The 23,275-nt window shown below is 48.5% G+C and overlaps 1 protein-coding gene across 2 annotated transcripts in view; it reads right to left on the bottom strand.

Moving 5' to 3' along the window:
• The window catches only part of LOC126541490 (motile sperm domain-containing protein 2-like), a 45,555-nt gene extending 32,611 nt beyond the window's left edge, over positions 1-12,944 (bottom strand). For both annotated transcript variants that reach the window (XM_050188253.3, XM_055076681.2), the window contains exon 1: positions 12,397-12,944. In XM_050188253.3, coding sequence (XP_050044210.1) covers positions 12,397-12,511 — 115 coding nt within the window. In that variant the 5' untranslated portion in view covers positions 12,512-12,944. The remainder of the gene's footprint in view (positions 1-12,396) is intronic.
• Between the last annotated feature and the right edge of the window lie 10,331 nt (positions 12,945-23,275).

The raw sequence follows: 23,275 nt of genomic DNA, 5'->3' as shown, positions 1-23,275 counted from the left end.
CCCCAGCGCCGGTACGTCAGCGTGACGTCAGGGATTCCAAAGTATGTTTTCGCATTTGGGCCGCGTTGGCTGAATAAAGGTTCCCGAAACTTGCCATGTTTAATATTTGGTTCCTTTAGAACACAATGTAGTCAATCTGTACCGCTATATATAATTAGTAGGCCCTAGAAGGTGCCATCAAAATCCATGACGTCACAGCCCCCAGGTGCGGGAACTTAGGTATAGGCGTCGCCACCCGTATTTCGTTCTTGCGCTTTTTCTGGCTTACCAAACGTCTTATCGTTGTAAGAGTGGTGTTTTTGGTGTTCTATAACGGTACTTTACTGATGCAGAAGAAATCATTTTTCACTTTAGTGTCCCTTTAAGGTCTGCGCATTCAGGGACAATCGAAGGCGCGATAACAAACCGTATTAGTAAATAAGCCTTATAGGATACAAAAATAAGAAAAAGAGACAAGAAAGGCCACTCTTACCATGACAAGAAGCTTGACAGACCAAAAAAGACGAAAAAAAAATTAATAAAACGAAAGACTGATATAACGACGCCACCTCGTATTTCCACGTACCCGTTCACTGTGACGTCATGGATTTTGACGGCGTCTGCTCCGACTGCCTGGGTTAAGTTTTTCTCGGTAAAGGCTACACTTTATATTCTGAAGTATAGTCAGTGACTGGGCTTATGAAGTTTGGAGAACTTCTGCTGCGCCTCAACAACGGCCAAAATACACAAAAGAAAAGAACAACTTTGAAGTCAGTGACGCCACACCGACGTACCGGTCGCCGAGGTTGCAAGTTTGGCGTTGATTTACTGTTATAGTAATCAACGCCTTACCACCAAATTAACAGAGGTATAACTCAGAAAGAATATTTTGCCCGTCTATAGTGATCTGGCGTTCCTCCTTAAATTGCCAAGCGTACTGCTCTCTTCCATTTTCAACGTGGCCATGTTGCCCGCGCTGTTAAGACTCAGACGGGCACTTGGCGTTTTGTTCGCCTGTCGCACGGCTACGCCTGTCGCATTGTTACTTTTTTTCGCCGTAAAAGCACGGTCACTGACAGTGGAACGGCGGTGGTGTTGCTAGTCAGCGACACCTCTCCCTCTTAAGCTGGACGTGTCATCAACAGTAAGAGACATAACGACACCCCCTTTCCCAGGACGCGATGACTCGAGACGCAAACCTTTTTCGCAGTACTGGGCGTCAAAGGAAAGGATGAAGACTTGCGTTGTTGTGAAGAATGGGCGAACGAGACAGGATTGCCGGCTGAGACTGCAGTAGCACAACCAAAGGGTAAGGCGTACGCTTGCGTTCTTTTTTCGTTGCATTTTTAAAATGAAGCTTTCTTCCTGTTCCTTCGACATTTCCACTGCTGCTGCTGTTGTGCCTGCCACTGTCTGGCACATAGCGTCGGGGGGTGGTCCAGAGCATGCGTATACATGACAGGAGCGAGTCAGAGAGGAAACGCACCCTGGACAGCTTCAGACCGCTGCCTTCGTGTGTAAAAAGTGCTGCGCGTATACAAAAGCGAGGACAGTACGATCCCGCCCCTTTTATTACGGTGTGTATGCAGTACAGCAATACGTATGGTACTTCCGTTGCTCGTAAGTTCCCAAGCCCGTTGCTCCCAAAGGCAAGAGGACACAGTTTCTCAGTGTTGATGATAATGGAAATGACGATATTAGAGAAGATGATGATAATGGTGACGATGGTGGTGATGACATATTTTCAAGCTTTCTGAATAGGAAGCGTTTGTAACTAGCGGCATAGGTGTGCCCTACTCTTGAAAGGCATGCCCAACATTCACAGCGCGCCCTTTTGTTTTATTGCTAGGTTATTGTGCTTATTGCGTTATTGTGCTTATTGTGTATTGTGCTTATTGCTAGGTTATTGAGCTAGGTTATTCGGGCTGAGCATTATTTTGTGCGCGCATGAGGTCGCTTGGATTTTGTTTAAATGAAATTTCAAAGTACAGGGTGACTAAAAAGAAGTGCGAACTCCCGGGCATGCGGTCCGAGTAGAGTTATACTGCATACGTTCCCGGTAGCGAGCACACATACAGTAACCTTAGGCCTGAGAGACTTGTCGCTCTCTCTCTCTGCGTGCAGATTTCTTAAGTTCCGCATGGAACAGCTTGTCTAAACCTAGGGTCTACAGCCACGCTTGGGCCGTACAGCCTCTTAGAAACCGCAGGTACAGAGTGTACGGCACAGTCCGGCCCCGTTCGCCTTTCTTCTTAGTCCTCCCGTACTAACCGCGGCCTTGAGATTGTGTTAACCAACCTAAGCGACATCTTCATTCTTACGGTGGCGTCAACGCACCTCTGTGTTTCCGCGTCCCTCTCTCTCTATTTTTTTTTTTTTTTTGGCGGTGAATTCATAATGGAATGGCGACGCATTACTGGTCCCTCCGGAAAATTACCTCTCAGCATGGGCGTGTCGGCCGTTCATTTTCACCGCTGAAAAGACGACGTCGCCGTTTATTTCTTCGCAAGCGCAATTATAAGGAAAAGTGTAGGTCGAGGTTATGTGCGTGATTTCTTTTTCCGTCATAGCAGGCACCCGTGTTTATTACGCACCATGCAGCGTCAAATGCATAGAAGTCATTGGGCGCTTCAGAAAAAAAAAAAAAGAAGGAAAAATATGGACGACGGAATGAACCATAAGCGTCCGGACTTGGGCGTTTCATTCGCAAGAGATTCGCGCGAGTCTTCATGATTTTCGCGGTGCACGTCAGCTGTATTCCTTCAAACACGTTTGGTTGCGCCATCTAGTATACGCGAGGGCGTGCGGCCGCGAAGCACAGCGCGATCTCATTGCGACGCTGCCAGAAATCCTGTCCTGCCATTCCCTTATGTGCCGTGACGCGGCTCTTATTTGTTTTGAAGCCGTGCCCCATGAAAAAAAAAAAAAAAGAAAAGAAAAAGTGCTGAATGCGTCAAGACAACCCTCTAATAAAGCTTTGGTTTCATCGCGTCCTTGGGTATGTGGTTGGATGGGTTATAGTCTTATGCAAATTTCTAATGCTACTCAGCAGAATACTGTTCTGTTACAACTTTTCCTTTGCTTTCTTGGCAGGTATTTCCCGGTGCGCGAAGACGACAACAACCCGTTCTTGCGCAATATGGTTAGCGTGAAGAAGTAACCGCGCAGGAGAGAAGCACATGCATTCGCTAGCTGCCGTCTTTATGTGAGCGGTTTTTGTTGTCTTTTTTAAAGCGGGGCTTTATATAGATAGGCGAAACGAAAATGCGTCTGTACGCGCCTGTCTGCAGAAAACTATCATCATCAGCAATGGCTCGAGCGTCGTCGTCTTCTTCCACAGCTGCCTCCGTTGCGGCTCGTCATTCCAGCGTGGAATTTCACTTCTCTTCTGTCGTTGTAATGGGGAGGCCGCGTTTATAGGGGTATGAGCCACTGCTTAAGGGGGTATGAGCCATTCATTGTCTAACGCGACGGACCGATTTAATTTTGAAAAATCGCGAGCGTCAATGGCGGGCGGATGCTGCTAACCGCGCCCCCGAGCAAACTCGAGACATCGAACGCAAGCGTCAACGGCGGACTTCGAGCATACCGTCCCTAACGTCGTTCTCTCCGTCGCAGCCGAAAGTGTGTGTAACCAAGAAATACAAAGACGTAGCCAATAATTGAGAAAGACTTCAATGAACCGTCGCGATTAAGCCAGAGATAAACACCGGGGCCGCACGTTTCAGCTTCGCTGGCTTTACCATCTGTACGGAGTGCTTGGGCGGTGATTTATTTTTTCGATTTTCCTTTATTTTTGCACACAATTCATTATTTAGGATGTAAATCCCTCCCTTGTAAAAAATAAATAAAAAATAAATAAATAGGATTCCACCTCATACAGTTTTTTTTTCTTTCACATTAAAAAGAAAATCATCGACTTTATGCGACAACCCAGAACATCTTTGTATATGCTGTGCGAAGGACGTTAAAAATATGTAGCTTAGCGGAGATTTAATAGCGTTGTCATCGTCATCACCACCATCGTCATCATCAGTCAATCTATGTATTTACTGCAGGACGATCATCATCATCATCATCATCATCATTATCATCCTACACTTTGTCCACTGCAGGACGAAGGCCTCTCCCTGCGATCTCCAATTACCCCTGTCCTGCGCCAACCGGTTCCAACTAGCACCCGCGAATTCCCTCATTTCATCGCACCACGTAGTCTTCTGCCGCCTCTCTCAAGGATCTCCCAATCACACACCTGCCTTCTTCGAACCCTCACTTCGTCCCATACTTACAAAATTTCGTTGCATCACCGAATCTTCTTCCGTTCTCGAATGCCTTTCCCTTCCTTCCTCTTCTTTTTTTTTTGTGTGTGTGTATGTGTGTATCCCCACTGTTGCCCTATCGAGCCACTGCTTACCTGCTCTGTGCATTGTACGGCCTGCCCAACTCCGTCATGAATTTCGCAAATTAGCGCAAACGCAGAGGCGTGCCTCCGCGAGGGGAACAATGGAAGCACGGACGTCTCGCGTTGTTTGCGCCGGTATATGCACACATAGGTGGCCAGTATAACCGCAAGGTCGACGCTCATTATGTCGCGACAGAGGGGCGAGCACCTAACGAATGTAGCACGTCCGCCCCCTCGGGATTCGGTCCTTGACCCAACGATGGCGGGAGACGCGTTCCGGCGACGCGACAGGAAGAAATGACATCGGTCGCCAGCGCACGCGCTCTCATCACGCGCTGCGAGCTGGAACGGCTCGACTAGACCCATGCTATCCCTATACACCCAGGTTCGGTGGCGTATGTATGTACCGTGGAGCGTGGAAACACGGTCGGCCGCACATTCCGAAGGTCGCCACTGCGCACACACGCGAGAAACCGTCGCGGCCCAAGTGAAAAAGCCGATCGCATATGTGGCGCCGGTCGTGGATGTGATCACTCTTGTGGGTGCCCTTACACGGCGAGACGAACGCGAAAAAGCAAGTACGATTTTAAAGAAAGGAGACGGGGAGGAGCTGTGCTCGACACCGTTATCACCGAAGGGGGAGAGGCCGGCCCCCCGCGAGAAAGCCTCTGAAACACATCCGCCGGATCGAAGCACGGTGTCGCTTTCGCATCGCATTCCGTCGGTTTGCGAGGAAGCGATACCCGCACGTAGCCCCCGCTTCGGTGCCTGCGTTCCTGCCTCTGGGCTCCAATTTCTTCCTTTCTTCGCTGCACGGTGCATTCTACACCCGTACCACACCTATCAGGCATCGTGGGCACGCAGTGGATGCGTTCTTGAGATATTACCCTGTTCAGAGAAAGAATTGCCGAAAGTTGGACATAAACTGGTTGAGGCGAACGTGTAGTACGAAAAATGGAGACAAGATTTCAGGTACCCGATCCCTCTGCCACCGACGCCTGTTAATTAACATGTTTGGGCGCAGGCGACAGACTTCCCTGCCTGACCAGGGTGTCTGCAGCGGTAACCCTCTCACAGACAGCGTGCGCCGGCCGACCTGTGTCATGGTCATAAACACGTTTGTTCCGGGAAAGGAACCAGGGTAGCGCCCTTCGTACGATGCCGTCAGCGCTGAAGTGCCAGCATGTCTCTTGTTTCAGAAAGGGGGGGAGGGGAGGGGGGTTCTTCAGCGGCGGCTCCGGCGAATAAACGATACAAGTTGTTCCGTTACGACCAGGGCGTATACCGAAGGCGGTACAGTGTCGCGTAACGTCTCAAAACCTCAGCTGCCACGATCGAAGGATCGGATACTGTCGCACTGTCGCGTTTATAAGCGACTTGTTGCTATGCGACGTGACGCACGCCAAGGGCAGGGGTAATGTTGACAGTTAAGGCGCGTTTATAGTCCGACGTTATCGGCGCACGGGCGAGCGTCGGAGTCCCCTGGCCGCGTCCGGTTACGCTGGCTACACCCGTGTGTCGAACCATTGGTTCAACGGTAGACATTGTTGTTCTTGCCAACGTGACGTAACGTGTGCGCGCGCTCACGCTACGTCGGACTATATTTAGCCCGTTATTCTCGCGTTCCATTCCTGCGTCTGTGGCCTATGGAAACCAGCGCGTGCGTTCACATTTAAAGCGAAGCTTTATTTGCCTCTTTCTTTGACTTTCCCACTACTGCTGCTGCTGCTGCTGCTGCTGCTGCTGTGGTGTTGCACGCCGCTAACGCCGGCCACGTAGGGACGTAGTTGAGACGCACGCCACTAACGGCGGCCGCGTCGGGACGGGGTTGAGACGTGGCCATGTCACAAAAACATAAAAGGCATACGCTGTCGGTGTTTTGTTTCATTACATTTCTTTATGAGCTGTCATTCTCAAAATTCCAAGGAATAACTTTGTAAAGAATGTAAGACAAGGTAAGCACCACCTGGAGGGCCTGCGCGGCTGTGGTTCAGAATGATTAGTCGCTTAAGCGACGACCGTGGCATAGAGAAAGGGATTCCTTTCTCTATGACCGTGGCGTCAACACCGGATTTTCTGTAACACGGCGCCCTTAACGCTATCGCGTTACTACATGGCAGGAGTGTGGCACAAAGGAAAGATGACCCCAGAAGCCCGCGTCAACATTTACGCCGCGTCGAATGTGCACATTGCCCTCCGGACACCGTAAGTAGGCGTGACCCCCCATAAATGTGATTGCATAAATGCAGTGCAAAAGCTTCCGCGCTTGTCTCCGTGCTCATGCGCAACAGCAACGACAGTAGAGGGAGGAGGTGCGGAGAATGTTAACGAGGGAATAAAGAGAGACAGAGGAGGCAGTTTTGTGGTCTATACAAAGCCACAACCCAGAGTGGCGCCGAAGCGTGCACTTAGTGCCGAGGAGACGAAGGCTCGCACAAATCGTCGAGCGTAGCAGGCAAGTTAACATTTCACGTCACGTCACGACTGTCGTATGCCGTCAATATATCAAAGCCAAATAACGCCAACGAACGCAAACAGCAGACAGAGCTGCGCTTACTTCGATTCCCACAGTGCTTGGGATCTGCATATTTATCTTTAAAGCTGGTTTCTGCTATTCCATATGACGCATGCGCCAATTGTCTCAAAGAGCTAGATGGCTTTGGTACGAGATACGTGCGCATATGTGTGTAGCCTAATGGGTAGAGCATTGTGCTATTGCGCTGGGGTACCCTGGGACAAAGCCCACCATCGGACATGACCTTTCTTTATTATTGAACAGGTCTGAAGCGGGGTGAAACAGGAGCCTACCTACAGCAGAGTACCTAGTATCAGGCAAATATTGATTCGCATTGAAATCATTTACATTAAAAGTAGTAGGGTCAAGTTTAAACTGCTTTCCATAAGCAACTGAACCCGCTGTTACAATCCCGCAAACTGCATGCATCTATTAGGATGCCTAAAGAGGGCAGAATTTGCATAATAGATGTACATTCAGCCCTGCCCGATGGCATTATTGATAACAGAGTTTTTGCCACCAAATCAATTACACTTATTGCTTAACCTCCATGCTTACTGCCATTGGCTCTGTGAAACTTCTCTTCGTCCTCCAGAGTGAAATTTTACTTTCAAGCGCGGACCTCAATACAGTGACGTCATTGGCCAAAAATAGCCAAAGAAGCTTCGTGTTCATATCCAAACGAAACATTCCAGAAAGCTTTCCTTTTGCAGGAGAGCCGCAACGACCATGGATGCAACTATGTGAAAGGCAGCAAAACTTCTTAGTTTTTAAGGATGATTGATTGATTGATTGATTGATTGATTGATTGATTGATTGATTGATTGATTGATTGATTGATTGATTGATTGATTCAATTTATCGAATTATGTCAGCATACAGGGTACGATATGCACCGTAGTGGAGGGCTCCAGGTGAACTTTGACCACGTCAAGATCTACCGAGGCCTTCAGCAACGACGGTCAGGTGCTTGAAATTTTAACCGTACACCGAAAACTCGGAACGTGACCGTCTTTTTTCGCATTGCGTCGCCTTAACGAATGCGGTCGTAGAGACAGGGAATGAAACTGCGTGAGCTTTGTGCTCATCGAGCACTGTAAAATACTTTGCAACCTTAAAAGTGAAAAGGGTTCAAATCGGTCTACAACTCACACCATCGCACTCTTAATTTACACCCTTGAAAGTGAAAAGGGTGTGAATCGGTCTATAATCCACACCTCGAAAGTGATAAGGGTGTAAAATCGGTTTATGACTAACTCCCTTAGTGTATAAAGGTGTAAGTTAGTTTTACAATGTGCCCAGCGGCACAATGTGGTATAGGCACTGAGTTACACCTTATTTCTGTACAAGTAATCGCAAACAGGTCGCGCTCACACAGTTCGCGAACCTTCCGGTTAAACCTCCTGTGTGGAAACAAAGAAGACGAGAAAGGAGGATGGCGGTGCAGGCAACAGGTACACATCGAACGGGTATTGCGCAGAACACGCCCGTGCGTGAAGAAAAGTGATGCATATATAGTAGTATAAACTCAGTCACGTATACATGTATACGGCAGCGGGGAGGACGAACAGCATAGCCAGGCGGTACCACAAGAACTGTCGAACGCGACAGGTTCGGGTGTGGGCGATTAATGCCGTCCACGTCGTGTTGCTCCAGGAACCGGGTATAACACGCACGACTCACTAATCTCCACAAGAGCGCAAAAAAAAAAAAAGGTGGGGGGGGAGGCGGCGTGACGTGATCGGGTCGCGATAGGATGTGCTCGGCAGGTTAACGAGGATTATAGCATCGATAGTCAAGGGAAAGCGCAGCCTATAGGAACTTCGAAATGATCTCTCGCGTGTAGTGCGTTCGAACCAGTTTCGTAACACCTAAAGAGTTCATTGCTGAAAGCCACGTGACACCGGCCCGTAACAGCGGGCGCACATCCGTTTGAGCGTCGGGGCTATCGCGTTAAGCTTTACTGCTCAAGGCCACCCGTTAGTGAATTTCCACAAGGTTTCAATGTAACGTATTTCCTTCCAGAAGGCATGCAGTGGTGAATCTTAAATCTTAGTCCGCTGTAGTTAGGCACGACGCAATCGTCAGAAGGTTTAGGTGGACTTTTGAAGTTAGCTCGTCACGCAAGCTCTTTAGTTGCTTGTGGGACGCTGTTAAAACAGAAAGAGCTGAAGAATTACATTGCAGAAGTAAGGCAATGTAGACGCATGCCTTCTGTCTTGCCATACTCCTTTTTCTGTGACTTGCGTGAGGTTATAATGTCACCTAACATAGGCTTTCAGAGGCAAGTATGAAAATTTGAGAATTGCACCTTCGGTTCAAGTTCTTACGCCGCGTCCCGCTGCCGCGAGACGCGAGATTTGAAGGACCCTTAAACTTCGCCTTTAAGAGTGGAACGCGATAGCTTTCAAAGATCCCCGACTGCTTCTCAAGCTTCCCGGCAACTGCAGCTTACGTAACCGTAATGTTTTCCTGGAAACGGTGGCGTCCCGGTCCACGCGGAAGGCCTGCGTAGATCGGGATGCTTGGTTCGGGATGATTTTTCTCCTACGGACATCGCCGACACCGACGCCGGATTTTATGCGACACTGGGCCCTTAACGCTACAGCGTTAGAATGGTAATTAGCATTAGCCATTTCACTGTTCTTTATTGGCCCTCGAAAGCTGGTTCCGACCATTAGTGACGTAGCGCTCGAAACATTCACCGAACGCAGCCCTGCTTATCTACCCCGCCGCATCTCTCCGTATTCTCTTTTTCAAAATATAGCTGCAGGGACGATTGTCATCGCTACGAAACGGAGCTAGCCGGGAGCACGCAATTGTCGCCCCCCGTAGCAGATATCCGACTTGAAGGCATCGAGATCGGCTCTCAGCCAGATTCTCGTGACGGCTCGAGTCACGCCGACAGCGTATGCTAGCGATATCGTCGCAAAACATCATTACGCGCACTACAGAGTAGAGTCCAGTCCCGTGGTTGAGAAGAATCCTGATGCAGATTTGTGAAGCCTCGTATCGAGTTGAAGCACGACCTTTCGAAAATGAAAAATTATTGAGCGCAGTTCAATAAAAAGAAAAAAAAAACTGAGAGAGATAGAGAGAGAGATCAAGTTGCCGGACTTCGCCTTCCGCAGCACAAGATAGATAGATAGATAGATAGATAGATAGATAGATAGATAGATAGATAGATAGAGAGAGAGAGAGAGAGAGAGAGAGAGAGAGAGAGAGAGAGAGAGATCAAGTTGCCGGAACTTGCCTTCCGCAGCACATAGCAGCAGCTATTCAAAGTTGGGCATTCGAACAAACTGTGGGGCGTCCACATTGAAGACACTGTGGCGGTTATTGCGATAACACCGGTATTTGGTAAAGTTGTCCCTGCATATTCCCAAACGTTCCTCAAAGCTTCTCTGTCATTTCACCCCACATCCCTCTGAAGCTGGCTCTCTCCCTGCCCTGCGCTGTCTTGGTAATCTTCCAAGATACACTAATATCCCATGTCAGGGCGTTCCTGGGGCCATAAGAAACCGGACTATAGGTGTGGAATGAAATATGTTCACCATCTCTCTCCGGTGAGGTTCTATCTCGCTGCCCGGAGCCCTCATTGGTCCGTGACAAGTGCACGCGCGCAAACGGGCTGTATATACACCACGGTCATCTCGTATGAGGAGATTCGATAAGCGTCAGCCAAATAGATCAGCGTTCAAAGAGATCAGCCACTTTTGTTTTAGCAGTTGGCCGCTCATGGTGGCTGTCCTAGTGGGCAATGTGCCGAAGCCTATATGCACATTCGCGATTTTTTTTTCTTTTCTTCGCGCTGGGTTCGCACGTTTCGCAACTCTCTCATTGAATCCAATTTATGTGACTGCTGCTCCCGCCTCAGCGTCGCCGTTACATGATAGGCACGTTGTGGCACTCTGGCCGCATTTACTCCGACCTCCAACTCTTTTCTCCCACCCGTCGCTTTATTTGCTATTTCTGCATGCTTCACGCGTTCTTGGACAACACTAATCTTGGTCTGATGCCCGCGTCTAACGCTGCCTGAAACGAAATTCTCGGTGGCCCTTGATAACCATCTTAATCGCTTCTGTGACATTTCAGTTGAAGCGACGCCAACCAGACAGCATTAATCCGGGAACACCGACATATTTGAATTTAATCTGCATTCTAAGGCTAAAAACGTACATAGCCTATTTTGAGGGAACCCGAAAGAGGTAGCCCACGGTGATCTGCTGACCGTTTGTTTTATTTTTTATGTAGCGACTATGGAGCTAGAACATGGCAATATTTGACAGCGCCGAGCCCTCATCGACTCACGAAAAGAGGTGTCAGGTCGCTGAGGCGTTTAGTGAAACCAATGACGAGGGCGATGGTGATGGCGCTCGGCACGCTTTGGTAATGTAATGCAAGGTGCCGCATTACGAACAAACGCAAGGGAAGTGTCATTGTACCCATCACTTCGTAACATCACTAGTGATTTGCTATAGACTTGGGAAAATGGAACGAAAGCGTGCTTGTTACAATTGTGGACACATTGGCACAAACGCAATCTCATTGGCTTACGTAACCATCGAAAGTGAGTTAAAACCACTATACACAGAGCAAAGGAAATGCAGCGCGCTTATAACTCGATGGAAAAAAAAAAGAGATAAATAAACTACGTGTGATAAGTTTTCCGCGACACATGCAGTGGTGACAGTTGTCACAGGTGGCGTGACTCACTTTTCCAAACGGCCTCACATACGTTTTTTCGGTAATTAAACGGCCGAACACGTGATGATTAGCTTCCATTGCCTTATGCGATTTCTGAGTAAGGCCTAATGGCACGCACAATGTTTGACCACGTTATGTAGTCTCGTTTGTGACTCGTCCCAACGGCCATTCGAGAGCTTTTGGAAATCAGCCAAACCGAATGAGTCACGCTCACGGACAGTGCATCTCCATGACGCTACGCCTGATTTCGATGAAAAATGAATAATACAGGACAGCTTTAACGATATGAACAAATCGAATGAGTCACAAATGACTTTACTATATGGAGCGGCCTTTCGACGCAGCTATAATAATGGGTATTGAATTGTAAATCGTCGGAGTGCAATTCATTGGACCCTATACCCTTCCGCGTTCGCTGCAATTGCGCACCTTACAACCATCATCTCTATTAAACCCGTTTTCCTACGCTTTGTTTTTTCCCTTCTTATTCTTCTCGTAAACTCTCTGTTGTAAAATAAAATTTGACAATGAAATGCTATCATCAGCTCCGAGTAGAAAATCGAGAATAATACTCGAAAAAAGGCGGTTTAACCAGAGGTATAAGTCCCAATTAACTGCCCCGCATAGTTCAGAGCAACAGAGCAAGCTTATGCACTTTTTTCTCGTCGCTCGGTCAACAAATTGAATTTTGACCAGAGTACACGGAAAGTTGAAGTAAGGAAGGTAATTAGTGGAACTGAGCGATTGACTAAGGAATAAAATCGCCCGCATCGTATTTGAGTTGTTTTTTTACCTGGGTGCGCAGCCATCTCCTCGAGAATCTTCTTCCGGAAATCCTCCAGCTGAATGCGCGTCACGATGACATTGTGCTCGCCGAACTCATCATCTCCCGGCCTGAGATGCGGCATGATGGTGCGTGAGAGCGTCGTTTGATTCCTGTGGCAAATCCTTTCGAATGGACGTGGTGTTCGTTCACTGGTTCCAACACTTCCCTCGCGTGGCGGCGATGGCTGCTGGAATTATTTCCTCCGTCGAGTCACCGTGTTCGTCTGTCTGTCAGTCTAAATGTCGTCTGCCAATCCCTTCCGTCGGCAGACGGTGCGCGGCGGAAGCAACGGCGCGGCGGCGAAGTCAAAAGAGAAGCGCGGAAGTGAATGCGGCCAATGTCAGTCGACCGACCGCTGCTTCGGGTTCGTAAGTACTAAGAGAAAAGGAGACCAAGTTCGCGCTGCGGCTACGTTCCGGAGTTTTCTCTCTCTGCAACGGCCGCCGCGTCTGTTCACTTCTTTATATGCGCCTCGAGGGGAGCTCTCGGCTCCCAAGGTCGACACGCCGGACGCCGTCGCCCGCGGTACTGCGAACGCACAGACGCACTCCGAGGAGGAGGAGGGGTGACTGACGCGTTGACGTCAGCGGTCACGTGCCACCTCCGCGCCGGGTGTTTGCAAACGCCACTCAGCCCTTGCCACTTCCTCCCCGTATGCACTGACATGGCTTACTTTTGGTTTTTGCTGTATTTGTATCCCCTTTTCTTGCTTCGATTACGTTGTTCATCCTCTCCTCGCCTCCCGACAGCAGCCAGTTCCTAACAGCCGATCCGGCGCTTTCACTTTCACCGGTTCGCGCAGCCAGAGGTTGTTGGCATCAGAGGAGCGTGCGTGCGTCCGTAGGGACCGTATTGCTTCTTTCCCACGAAGGGTGATGCGGCAGAGGGAGGAGAACGTTCGTAGAGTGGGCTCAGGGTTTGACGGAGAGCGTTCTCGAAGACCGCGGGGCCTCGTAGAAGAGGGGCGCTCTTATTGGTTCGTTCTGTGCGTAAACAACGAGAGCTGAACAACATTCTTCGTTTATCGTGAGTAGTCTCGCTCATGAGAACGCCGTAAACAAACAACCACAAAAAATTTGTATAACAATAAGGAGACAGTGGAGTGGAGAGTTTAGAAGACATGTTTCAGGCACTATTATGGCGACCAAAGGCCTGACCCATCCATCTCCCGTCCTTTTTAAAAGAGCGCGCTGTTGCTTCTCGGATGATCCTCGACGACTATTCTTCCCTTTTTGAGGGGTGGCCGAGAAGAGAGAGTCTCTTTCTGCTCACGTGTTTTTGTGTCCCGAGCTGTACGTGTGTGTTCGACTTTACTTTCTTGTGTTCTTGCCACTGAAAAAAAAAAAGAAGTAAGAAAACATGCAGGAGCTACACTCTCATATCTTTCACTCCTTGTCGACATGTCAAACGCAGTCACGATAATTTTCGGGGTTCACTGACTGGGGGAACAGCGCATAGCGGTAGCTAAAAGTGAAAAACTGGGCACCATGCTCGGCACTTACACACTGATCCTTACACTAGGTCTGTTCCCGCCAGGACAGCGGAAAGCCTATACGATAGCCGAGTATCAGTTGCGCAAGCCCGTAATGTGCATTGTGCGCAGTGCGCGTGTTCCACGTCGACCACGTCGGGTGGAAAGTTGCTGGACAGAGAGCTCACGGAACTGAAACTTACCGCCTTCAAATAATGACGGCTTCATATCCGTCTCAAGAAATGGAGGAGGCAAGGGGAAAATGGGCGAAGCTAACTGAACTCCTGCCTCCCAGCATAGAACGTTTCAGTTTATTTATTTATTTATTTACTTATTTATTTATTTGCAGTCATGTTTAGTGGCATACAGCACAGCACGTCCTACTCGTAACAGTTTGAAGCGGACATGCAAAAGACACAAAAACGCAACCGATATCAAGTTACTCGTATGCTTAGTGTTCTGGTTGTTCTCTAGCGCATTTTTATTAGCATGTTGAAATTTAACCGCTCCCGAAGCTTGCAGTTGATATTAGTTCGGAGCCCACAGCTCGCTTCGCAAAATGGAGTATGTATGTATGTATGTATGTATGTATGTGTGTGTGTGTGTGTGTGTGTGTGTGTGCGTGTATGTATGTGTGTGCGCGCGTGTATGTATGTATGTATGTATGTATGTATGTATGTATGTATGTATGTGTGTGTGTATGTATGTATGTATGTGTGTATGTATGTGTGTATGTGTGTGTGTGTGTGCGTGTATGTATGTGTGTGTGTGTGCGTGTATGTATGTATGTATGTATGTATGTATGTATGTATGTATGTATGTATGCATGTATGTATGTATGTATGTATGTATGTATGTATGTATGTATGTATGTATGTATGTATGTATGTATGTGCAAGTTCGACAACTGCGCTGAGGCAGCCAGTATGTATGTGGTCGTCGTAGATGTTAGGCAAGTTTACGAGAACTTCGATCGCATGCTAGATATCTGTATTGCGTTTTTCACAAGCAGTATGCAGTTATCTTTTCACGTTAGCTGCTCCAAAACATTTCCTCTTGATGTTAGGGAAAAAAAGGAAACTAAATGCTATATACGGATGGGGTGATTCGCTGCGTGTGATTTGCACGGACCCTTAGGTGGATGTCTAAACCTATACTGGCCACTTCAAGTGGCTGCCAGTTGAACCATGACAGAAATACCGATCCACAACTAATTTAACGAACTACAATGCACAGAAACAGTTAGTAACCGAGCGCGCGGAAAAATGAATTTCCGCCACCAAATTTAAGTTTGACACTTTCACATGCTGAACTTTAGTCCGGTGTGAAATGCGGTGTATCTTTGTCATTGTGCGTTAATGGTGAGCTTGGAATGGATCTAATTGTAAAGCTTCGCCTTTAAGAGTGGAACGCGATAGCATTCACATACCTTTTACTGCTTTTCATGCTTCCCGGCAACTGCAGCTTATGTAACCGTAACGTTTACGGGAAACGCTGGCGGCGAACGATATATGCACGAAGGCAAGCTTTCTGGTAGACACGCGGCATCTTGCACGGGCCGATCTCCTGTTATAGTTTCGCACTTTTAATATTTAAGTCTGAGAAGAGCTAACATAAATTATATGCGCTGTCGGTGTTTTTTCATTTTTTTTTCATTACATTTGTTTGTGGGCTGCCGTTCTCAAAATTTCGAGAAATAACTTTGTAAAGAATGAAAGACAAGGTATGAGCAACTGCGGTGGTAGAAGAGTGGTTGGGTATGCGTGGTTCAAAATTTGGTGCGGAATTCTTTTCACCGAAGCTACGTCCGACGCTGGCCGAGGGACACCGACACAGACGCCGGATTTTCTGCGACAGGGGGCCCTTAACGCTATCGCGTTAAAAAAATGTGACATTACGTCGAGTCATCCTCGGTCCAGCGAGATTTTCTGACGGCAACCTTTCGCGTGGTCACCTTACCAAACGTAGAAAAATGAATCCCGCTTTTGTTTTTATGTCAGTCAATATTTATCGCTTCAGTAATGTTATTGAATAATGGGCCAATGTTGCTACGAAAAAAAGAAAAGAAAAAAAAGGGTATGTTGTTCGGTTTAAGTGTGCGGTTGCCTGGGTTAGTGACTCAGAAAAGAAAGTGTAAATGAAGGGTGGGGTATAAAAAAGCGAGAGAGGCCAGCTCGGTCACTAGAAAATATACTGTCAAAATATTACAATGTGTCCTTTGCCATTCCCTGACTAATGTGAGCTCCTTAGTCATTTCCACATTTCTCTTCTCTCTCAGTCCACATATCATTGTCACGCTGTAAAAAAAAAAAAAAAAAGAGTTATCGGAGCCCTGTGTCACAGTAGGCTTCAATACAAGAATGTCAGCGCCTATCTGCTACTGCCGGAAAGTGCAAACAGGAAACCACAAACAACATCGCAGCTTTATCGCGAGTGATCTTGTAGGTAAAACCGTAGTTATCAGGCTGAGGATAGCTTCGAGGAATATATATATATATCACTGTCGGCCACATGAGGTTACAGAACAAAAATCTGTATCAGGAACGATCTTATCTTCGAGTGAAAAACGAAGTCGAAACTGACCGTGGTTCACAAAATTATATAGATTGCAGCGCCCGCCGTGAAGAGAAAGTAGATATACTTAGTGAATCTTTGTCGTGACTCAGAACACGAGTCATGGAAATGAACGTAACTTTCGGCGAAAGAGAGGGACATTCTTTAGTGAGTCATGGATCATGTTTGTCTGGCCGTACGCCTAACATGCTACTCAAGGTAAGGTAGGTAACGCATGAAATTACACACTCATACACAGACATTCCACACTCGCACACAACATGCTCAAGTAACAAGCACAAGAATACACAGTAACGAGGGTCTATAGCGCTTCAGGTTCAAGACAGTGCCTCAGAGGTGGACTAAAACCGTCCTCAGTGCGCGTATATGGGCAGCAGCGCTGTTCCAGTGCGCAAGAATATTGTGCAGCTCCAAAGAGCTGCGACGTGAATTTGAAGAAGAATGTGGATTTGAGTGCCATGGCTATACGTACTGCCAGGTTACTCAAGAAATTGGGAAGTTTCCGAAATCGCGCACCCAATGTTATAACGTATACACGCTGATTACCCTCCATAAAAGAATTAACTCAAGCCGAATTAGGATTCATCGCATGTGTATAGTGTCTCTGACGCTACTCTTTTGGTATGCTTATAAGCTGGTTGTCTGAAACGTGCTAATATTTTTCATAAAACTTTGATGCCACCACTTTGTGGGTGTTGGCTCGCTCTCTTGTACGGTAGATAGGGGGAAGGTGGGAGATAGAAATTCAACACGATGGGCAAAAAGAGAACAAGGTGAAAGCGGGAGGCAACGTTTCAACAAGTGGACTTGCCTTCTTCAAAGAAGGCAAGTCCACTTTCAATGCTTACCACTATATCTGGGAAAGTTCTAAGATAAACTCGAGGGGAAGAAGATTGTGTCAATTGCCTCCGAACAAGAACTGTGCTTGTTAAATGATGGAAGCCCCACGTTTCTGCGTGGAACTGTCTACTGTAGCTGCCCGGACCTCACCTTTGTTTCATGCTCCTTCACTAGAAAGGTCAGGTGATTTCCGGATATTGAAATGCGGGGAAGTGACCACCTACCCACTTATCTTAGGATTGAAGGGATGACAGACTCCAAGTTAGCAGGCGTCACACAATGTATCGACTGGCCGATGTTCAAATCAATTGTCGAATACGGCTGTCGTCATGACTTGTCCTCTAGCCTAGAAGACGCCATAAAGGGTGCCCTAGAGGCTGCCACGCATTCTCCTCCGAGAACGTCTACACGCACCGAATATGACAATGAGCTGGAGAAGCATCGTGCAATTCGTCGCCGTGCAGAGCGACGATACAGGCGTACAAAGTCTGCACGTTACCTGAGGTTGGCCAGAACAACTCAAAAGAAAATTCAGCTTCACATGGACAAGCCTGCATCGCAAAGATGGATGTCATTCTGCGAGTCTGGATCCACGAAAACCTTTGTCTCACATATGTAGCTGTACGGCGTCTCCGTGGAACCCCTCAGCAGCGCCACCCTTTCAATTCTTCGGCCCTTCACCAAAAATGCAGAGAGATTGACGTCGCTGACGATTTCTACAGGAGGATTGGAGGCGAAACTAGATCCCCTGGAACATCGACGCTCGTCCACTCACCGATTTCACGCTACCCCCGCATGGACAGTCTTTTTGACATGGACGAACTCCAAGCTGCACTCGCTTTGTGCAAGCGTTCATCATCACCAGGACCCGATGGTATAACCTACAGTTCCCTATGTAATCTTGACGAAGAGGCTCCGAAAGTGCTCCTGCTCTTGTTCAACAGCTCCTGGCAGACAGGTACCGTTCCCCAGGAATGGAAGACCAGTCGCCTAATTCCACTGCTCAAGCCTGGCAAGTCGCCTGTAGACATTGCATCATACCGACCAACTGCGCTCGCCAGTTGCATCGGAAAACTAATGGAGAGGATGGTTCTGGCATGGCTAGAATGGTACCTCGAACATTAGCAGGTATATCCAGATGCAGTGGCCGGTTTGAGGTGTGGCCGTTCTTCCATAGACAATGTTATCGACTTGGTGACGTACGTCGAGCACCTGAAGTCCTCCGAAACATTATTTGCTGCCCTGTTTCGGGATGTTGAAGGAGCGTACGATAACGAAACGCACGAAGCGATTTTCAACGCGTTAGAGGCAGTAGGACTTGGCGGCAAGATCTTTTTCTGGGTTAGTAGCTATCTACATAAGAGATCCATTTTCATGCTTACCGAGGATGGCCCGACCTTCCAGCATTACCGTAACCGTGGGGTGCCTCAGGGCGGAGTACTGAGCCCAACGCTGTTCAGTCTAACACTCATTGGACTCGCCGACATCCTTCCATGCACCGTTAGGCTCTCCATCTATGCCGACGACATTTGTGTTTGGACTTTGGGTGTCACGCGACTGCAGCTTCGCGCGCGGCTTCAGAAGGTAGCCACTTTAACATCATCCTACCTTCGAAAACAAGGACTTCAATTATGTGAAAAGTGTGCAGCGGTGGCATTTACCAGGGAAACCAATGTCTCCACACGTGATATCCGTCGACAGACAGCTGATCTCCTACAGAATACAGCTACTACACACACGTCTATACTGATGGCTCAACTACATAACCAGTTCAGGTGGTGCTGTAGTTATACCAACAACAGGAATAACCCAGCGGTTAAAGACTTCCCATATCACTACGTCTACCGCTGCAAAGCTCGCGGCACTCCGCGACGCGCTTGATGTGATAATTGCTGAAAGTCCTCGAAAATGGGCAGTCTTCTGCGATGCAAAGTCGGCCTTGCAAAGTGTGCAGTCGTTTCTTTGACATAGAAATCACGATCAGCTCACGTGCGAAATCGTGGAACTTGTCCATCACTTGAGAGAAAAGGGCCATGGTATCTCTTTTCAATGGATACCAAGGATGACGCAGATAAGGTAGCTCGGACGTCAAACAAAGAAGACGGCTGCGTAGCCATTTGTCTCTGACGCTACGATACAACTTCGCATTCTAGCAGGCACGCTCTCCTTAGCAGAGTTGAATAGCACACATACAAGGCTCACCAGACTGCATATATTAAAACCTTCACTGCAACTTGGACCTCCTGCAGGAAGTCACCGACGCAAAGCGTCTCTTCTGTGTCGGTTGTGGCTGGGAGTTGCCTTCACGTTGTCTGCACTAATTGTAATGGCTGATAGTCCTGCATGTGATGTTTGCGGATGCGAGGAGAGCCTTGACCACTTATTGTGCCACTGTCCTCAATCCGCCTTTTGCGATGCCGAACTGCGCATGCGCAGCGCCCTAGCGGCTGAAGACCGAAGCAATTTGGCAGGCGCGCGGCCGGATTCGACTCTCTCCTCCGAGTGAGTGGAGTACGGCCGTGGCAGGCGCTGCACTTGCCAGTGGAATGGGGCGCCCGCCGTTTCTCTTAGACTCTTACAGACCGGCACATATCCGTGTCTTGCCGTTCTACATGGTTCACCCCAACGTATATCGCGACGACGCCTGCCCGTCCGGCGGGAGCCCTCCACTCTAGCACACATGCTCTGGGAGTGCGGGTCGAGATACCCCAAGTTCAGCAAGGAGGAGTGGGACTCGCGTTTGAGTAGCCGCGCTCTGGACAAGCAAATCCTGGCTGTCCGGCGTGCCCGTGACCAGATCGGTGGGCGAGACCTGCCAGTCCCGACATGGGATTAGCCGGGTGCGCGACGAGTTCGCGTCCTCGCCGGAACTCCAACAAAATTATTTCACTACTTGTATAGCCTTGCTATTCTCGCTGCCGCACGCATGGAACGCCTTTCGAACATTATTGCCATGGAAATTTGGCGCGACGCCAATGTCGTGTCTCGTTTACGGCTGCACCTCCCGTAACAATCCCAGCACGGCAATGCGGACTTTCCTATTTCCGTCTGTAAAACGCGATCGACAGCCGTGAAGCCCGGATTAAGGCTGCGCTTTGTGACAGTTATGTATTGGCATACGCAGTTTACCTCGCTGTTTTTGTCATTACTGACTCATACGAATAATCTCGACGAAGACTTAAATGTATGTTTGAGCTAGCGAAACAAACGATCTCTGAGCTCGCGCGACCTGTTGCGAAGTGTTTTTTTTTTTTTTCTATCCTCCCAGTATGGCAACAGCAACAATTTAACGGTAGTGTCGATCAACCACAGGGGTTCAACCGTTAACGCCGCTTCGGTACGAAGCACGTCGTCGCGTGCGGCCGAGCAAGTGGCCATTGCCTTGGCCCTGCTGGACGACAAACATTCAATACCTTCAGCGACTCTAAGGCAGCCATCCGCGCCTTCAGCGTTGGCGCCATGTGTCAGGAAGCCTGTCGCATCCTCGACGGCAAAAGCATCGCCACCCACACTCTCACGTGGTTCCCCGCTCACATGGGATCCATCATGGGAGGCCCCACAAACCTCAACGAACTGGCCCACTCCAAGGCGTGAGGTCTCGCTTTCCGCGACCATGGATAAGTTTTGTGCTTTCTGAGAACGTCTGGTTCGCACGAGCGGCTTTGACTCAAGTACTGTCCGTGCGCGTATCTATACTCTCTCCCTCTTCCTACTCTCTCTTCCCCTTCTCCCTACCCCCAGCGTAGAGTAGCCAACCGGACTCTTGACTGGTTAACATCCCGGCCTTCCTTATCTCTCTCTCGCTCCCCATCTCATCTCGTGGATGAACTGCTCTTGGCTTCAGCTGCGGAAGAGGCCCAGCGTTTGTTGGGTTACATTCACACATTTGTAACGAAATCTACGTCACCGTTCGCACGCGTTTCACCCGTGCCCCATAATACATCTTGGATCAAACCTTAAGCCTTCGACTTCCGCTAATGCTTCCCCGAAGAGACGCGGCTCTGTTTATCAATGCCTGCGCGTTCCGCATATGTATGGCCGACACCGCGGCCTGTGACCATTGCGGCGAAGAGGAGACAGTCCATCATGTTCTGTGCCAGTGTCCGCAGTATACAGTGCGCCGAGGCTGTCACTTTCGGTCTTGCTCAACCAGTTAGACGACCGGCCTCTGTCGAAAGAAAGAATTTAGCAACATCGACGGAACTCGACATCGCATCAGGATGCCGTGCAAGCGCTACTGCGCTAAAAATAAACGGCGAAACAGGTTGCTGAAATTCGTGTAAATGCGCTAGTCTTTCTTTCTTTACCTTTATTATGACAGGTATACCACAAGGTGTGCCGGTGGCCAACGAGTCACATTTCACTATTTTTGTGTCTTCTCCGGAATCAGATAGCTAAGCGTCCTTGTGAGGGCTATCGACCACACGCTTCGTGATCAGCTACCATGGTTGTATGGTCCATATCGAGTCCATTTGTGGCCTTTCCTTTTTTTCCTAGGCTTCCGCTGGCTTCCGGAGGAACGCAGTTCTGCTGAATACATATTGCGCCACATCAGGCGATCTCTTCTATAGCATTGACACCACAGAAAATTCTACTGAACTCTAAGACATGAAAACTTCTTTGCTATATCAACTTGCCGCATACTTGACCTAAATTTCTATCTTCGTAGGGCTTGAACTGGCCTGCCCCTCTATGCCCATTTTCTGGAGACGCCGAAACGACTGGCAATTTACTCTTATTCCACCATCGTAAGAAAATAAAAGTATTCTAAGTGAACCATTTTGGTGAATTGGCCAGAGTGATGTCATGTGTGTTCATGTGATTTTTTCATGTGATAATTTTTTAAGAGTGATGTTATTCATGAAATAATTTGTTCATGTATTTATTCATGTCTGTAACCTCCCTGCTGTAATGCCCTACGGGGCGATGCAGGTAACTAATAAATAAAAAAAATAATATTGTTTCTCTGACCGCATCCACTTTTGGGCGCTGTCATATATATGCTCACTGTGCCCTCGAGAAGCTTTTGTTTGTTTCAAAGCGGCTCCCTTGCTTATTTGTTAGCTCATCTTTCTCATTTTTCATTTTCTCGCCCCCAAAGCTTTTTTTTTTCTTTCTTTGCTTCTAGGACGCCACCTCATGTCTTTTACTAGCCCTATATCACATGCTTGACCTATTCCGCACGACGAGCACGTACTGTTCCTAGAAGGAAATCAAGTCAAATCAGTTACTGATTTGATATTTGAGTTATGTTTAGTGATTACGCTGCAACCCAGCTGACGAGATAGCCCCCCGCTCCAGAATCCAATGGGTGTAGACTCATTCTGCAATACAAGATACGTCGAAACCAACCCAAAGAAAAGCTACGAAGCCAAGGTCATCGCGGTGATACGTTGACAATTCGTCAGCGTCGGCGACGGCAGGCCCACTGCGTTCATGCGAGTCCACTCGGCTCGACGCGTGCACCATCGAGTTCACTCGCGTTAATAGCCAATTCCGAGCGATGACGCGCGCGAAACCGAGATCGCATACAGGCACGTATACACTCTTTCAGCGTAGTTCCGTGCAACACAGGGGAAGCTACCGACGTCTCAGCCAATCCGAAGAGCGCATCCGTCCGAGATTTTGCCGACCCGCGCTACGGTGCCCGCGCGAGCGTCCGCGTTTGCGGGAAGCTCGCAGCAGCCTTGGCCCTGTTGCACGAAACTACTGAGACAAAGTACAGCTCTCGGAGCTTCTTCGCCATTGTTCGCTTCCTCGTGACGTGTTCCGTTTCGCTGCAGCGCATCGCGGGCCGCCAGGACTCTCCTCGAGACCCCGAGCGAAGGCACTGGGTCCTCGACTATATTAGCTTCGCGCTTTTACCGGCCGTTTGAGACGCTGGCCGCACGAATAAAAATGAAGTAAAATAGGACGGCACCATTTACAAGATAACGCCGTCAAAGTTTGCGATAGAAATGC

Source organism: Dermacentor andersoni, chromosome 2, assembly GCF_023375885.2.
Source record: "Dermacentor andersoni chromosome 2, qqDerAnde1_hic_scaffold, whole genome shotgun sequence".
Lineage (NCBI taxonomy): Eukaryota > Metazoa > Arthropoda > Arachnida > Ixodida > Ixodidae > Dermacentor > Dermacentor andersoni.
The sequence above is the reverse complement of the archived record's forward strand: the minus strand, read 5'-3'. Positions and strand labels throughout refer to the sequence as shown.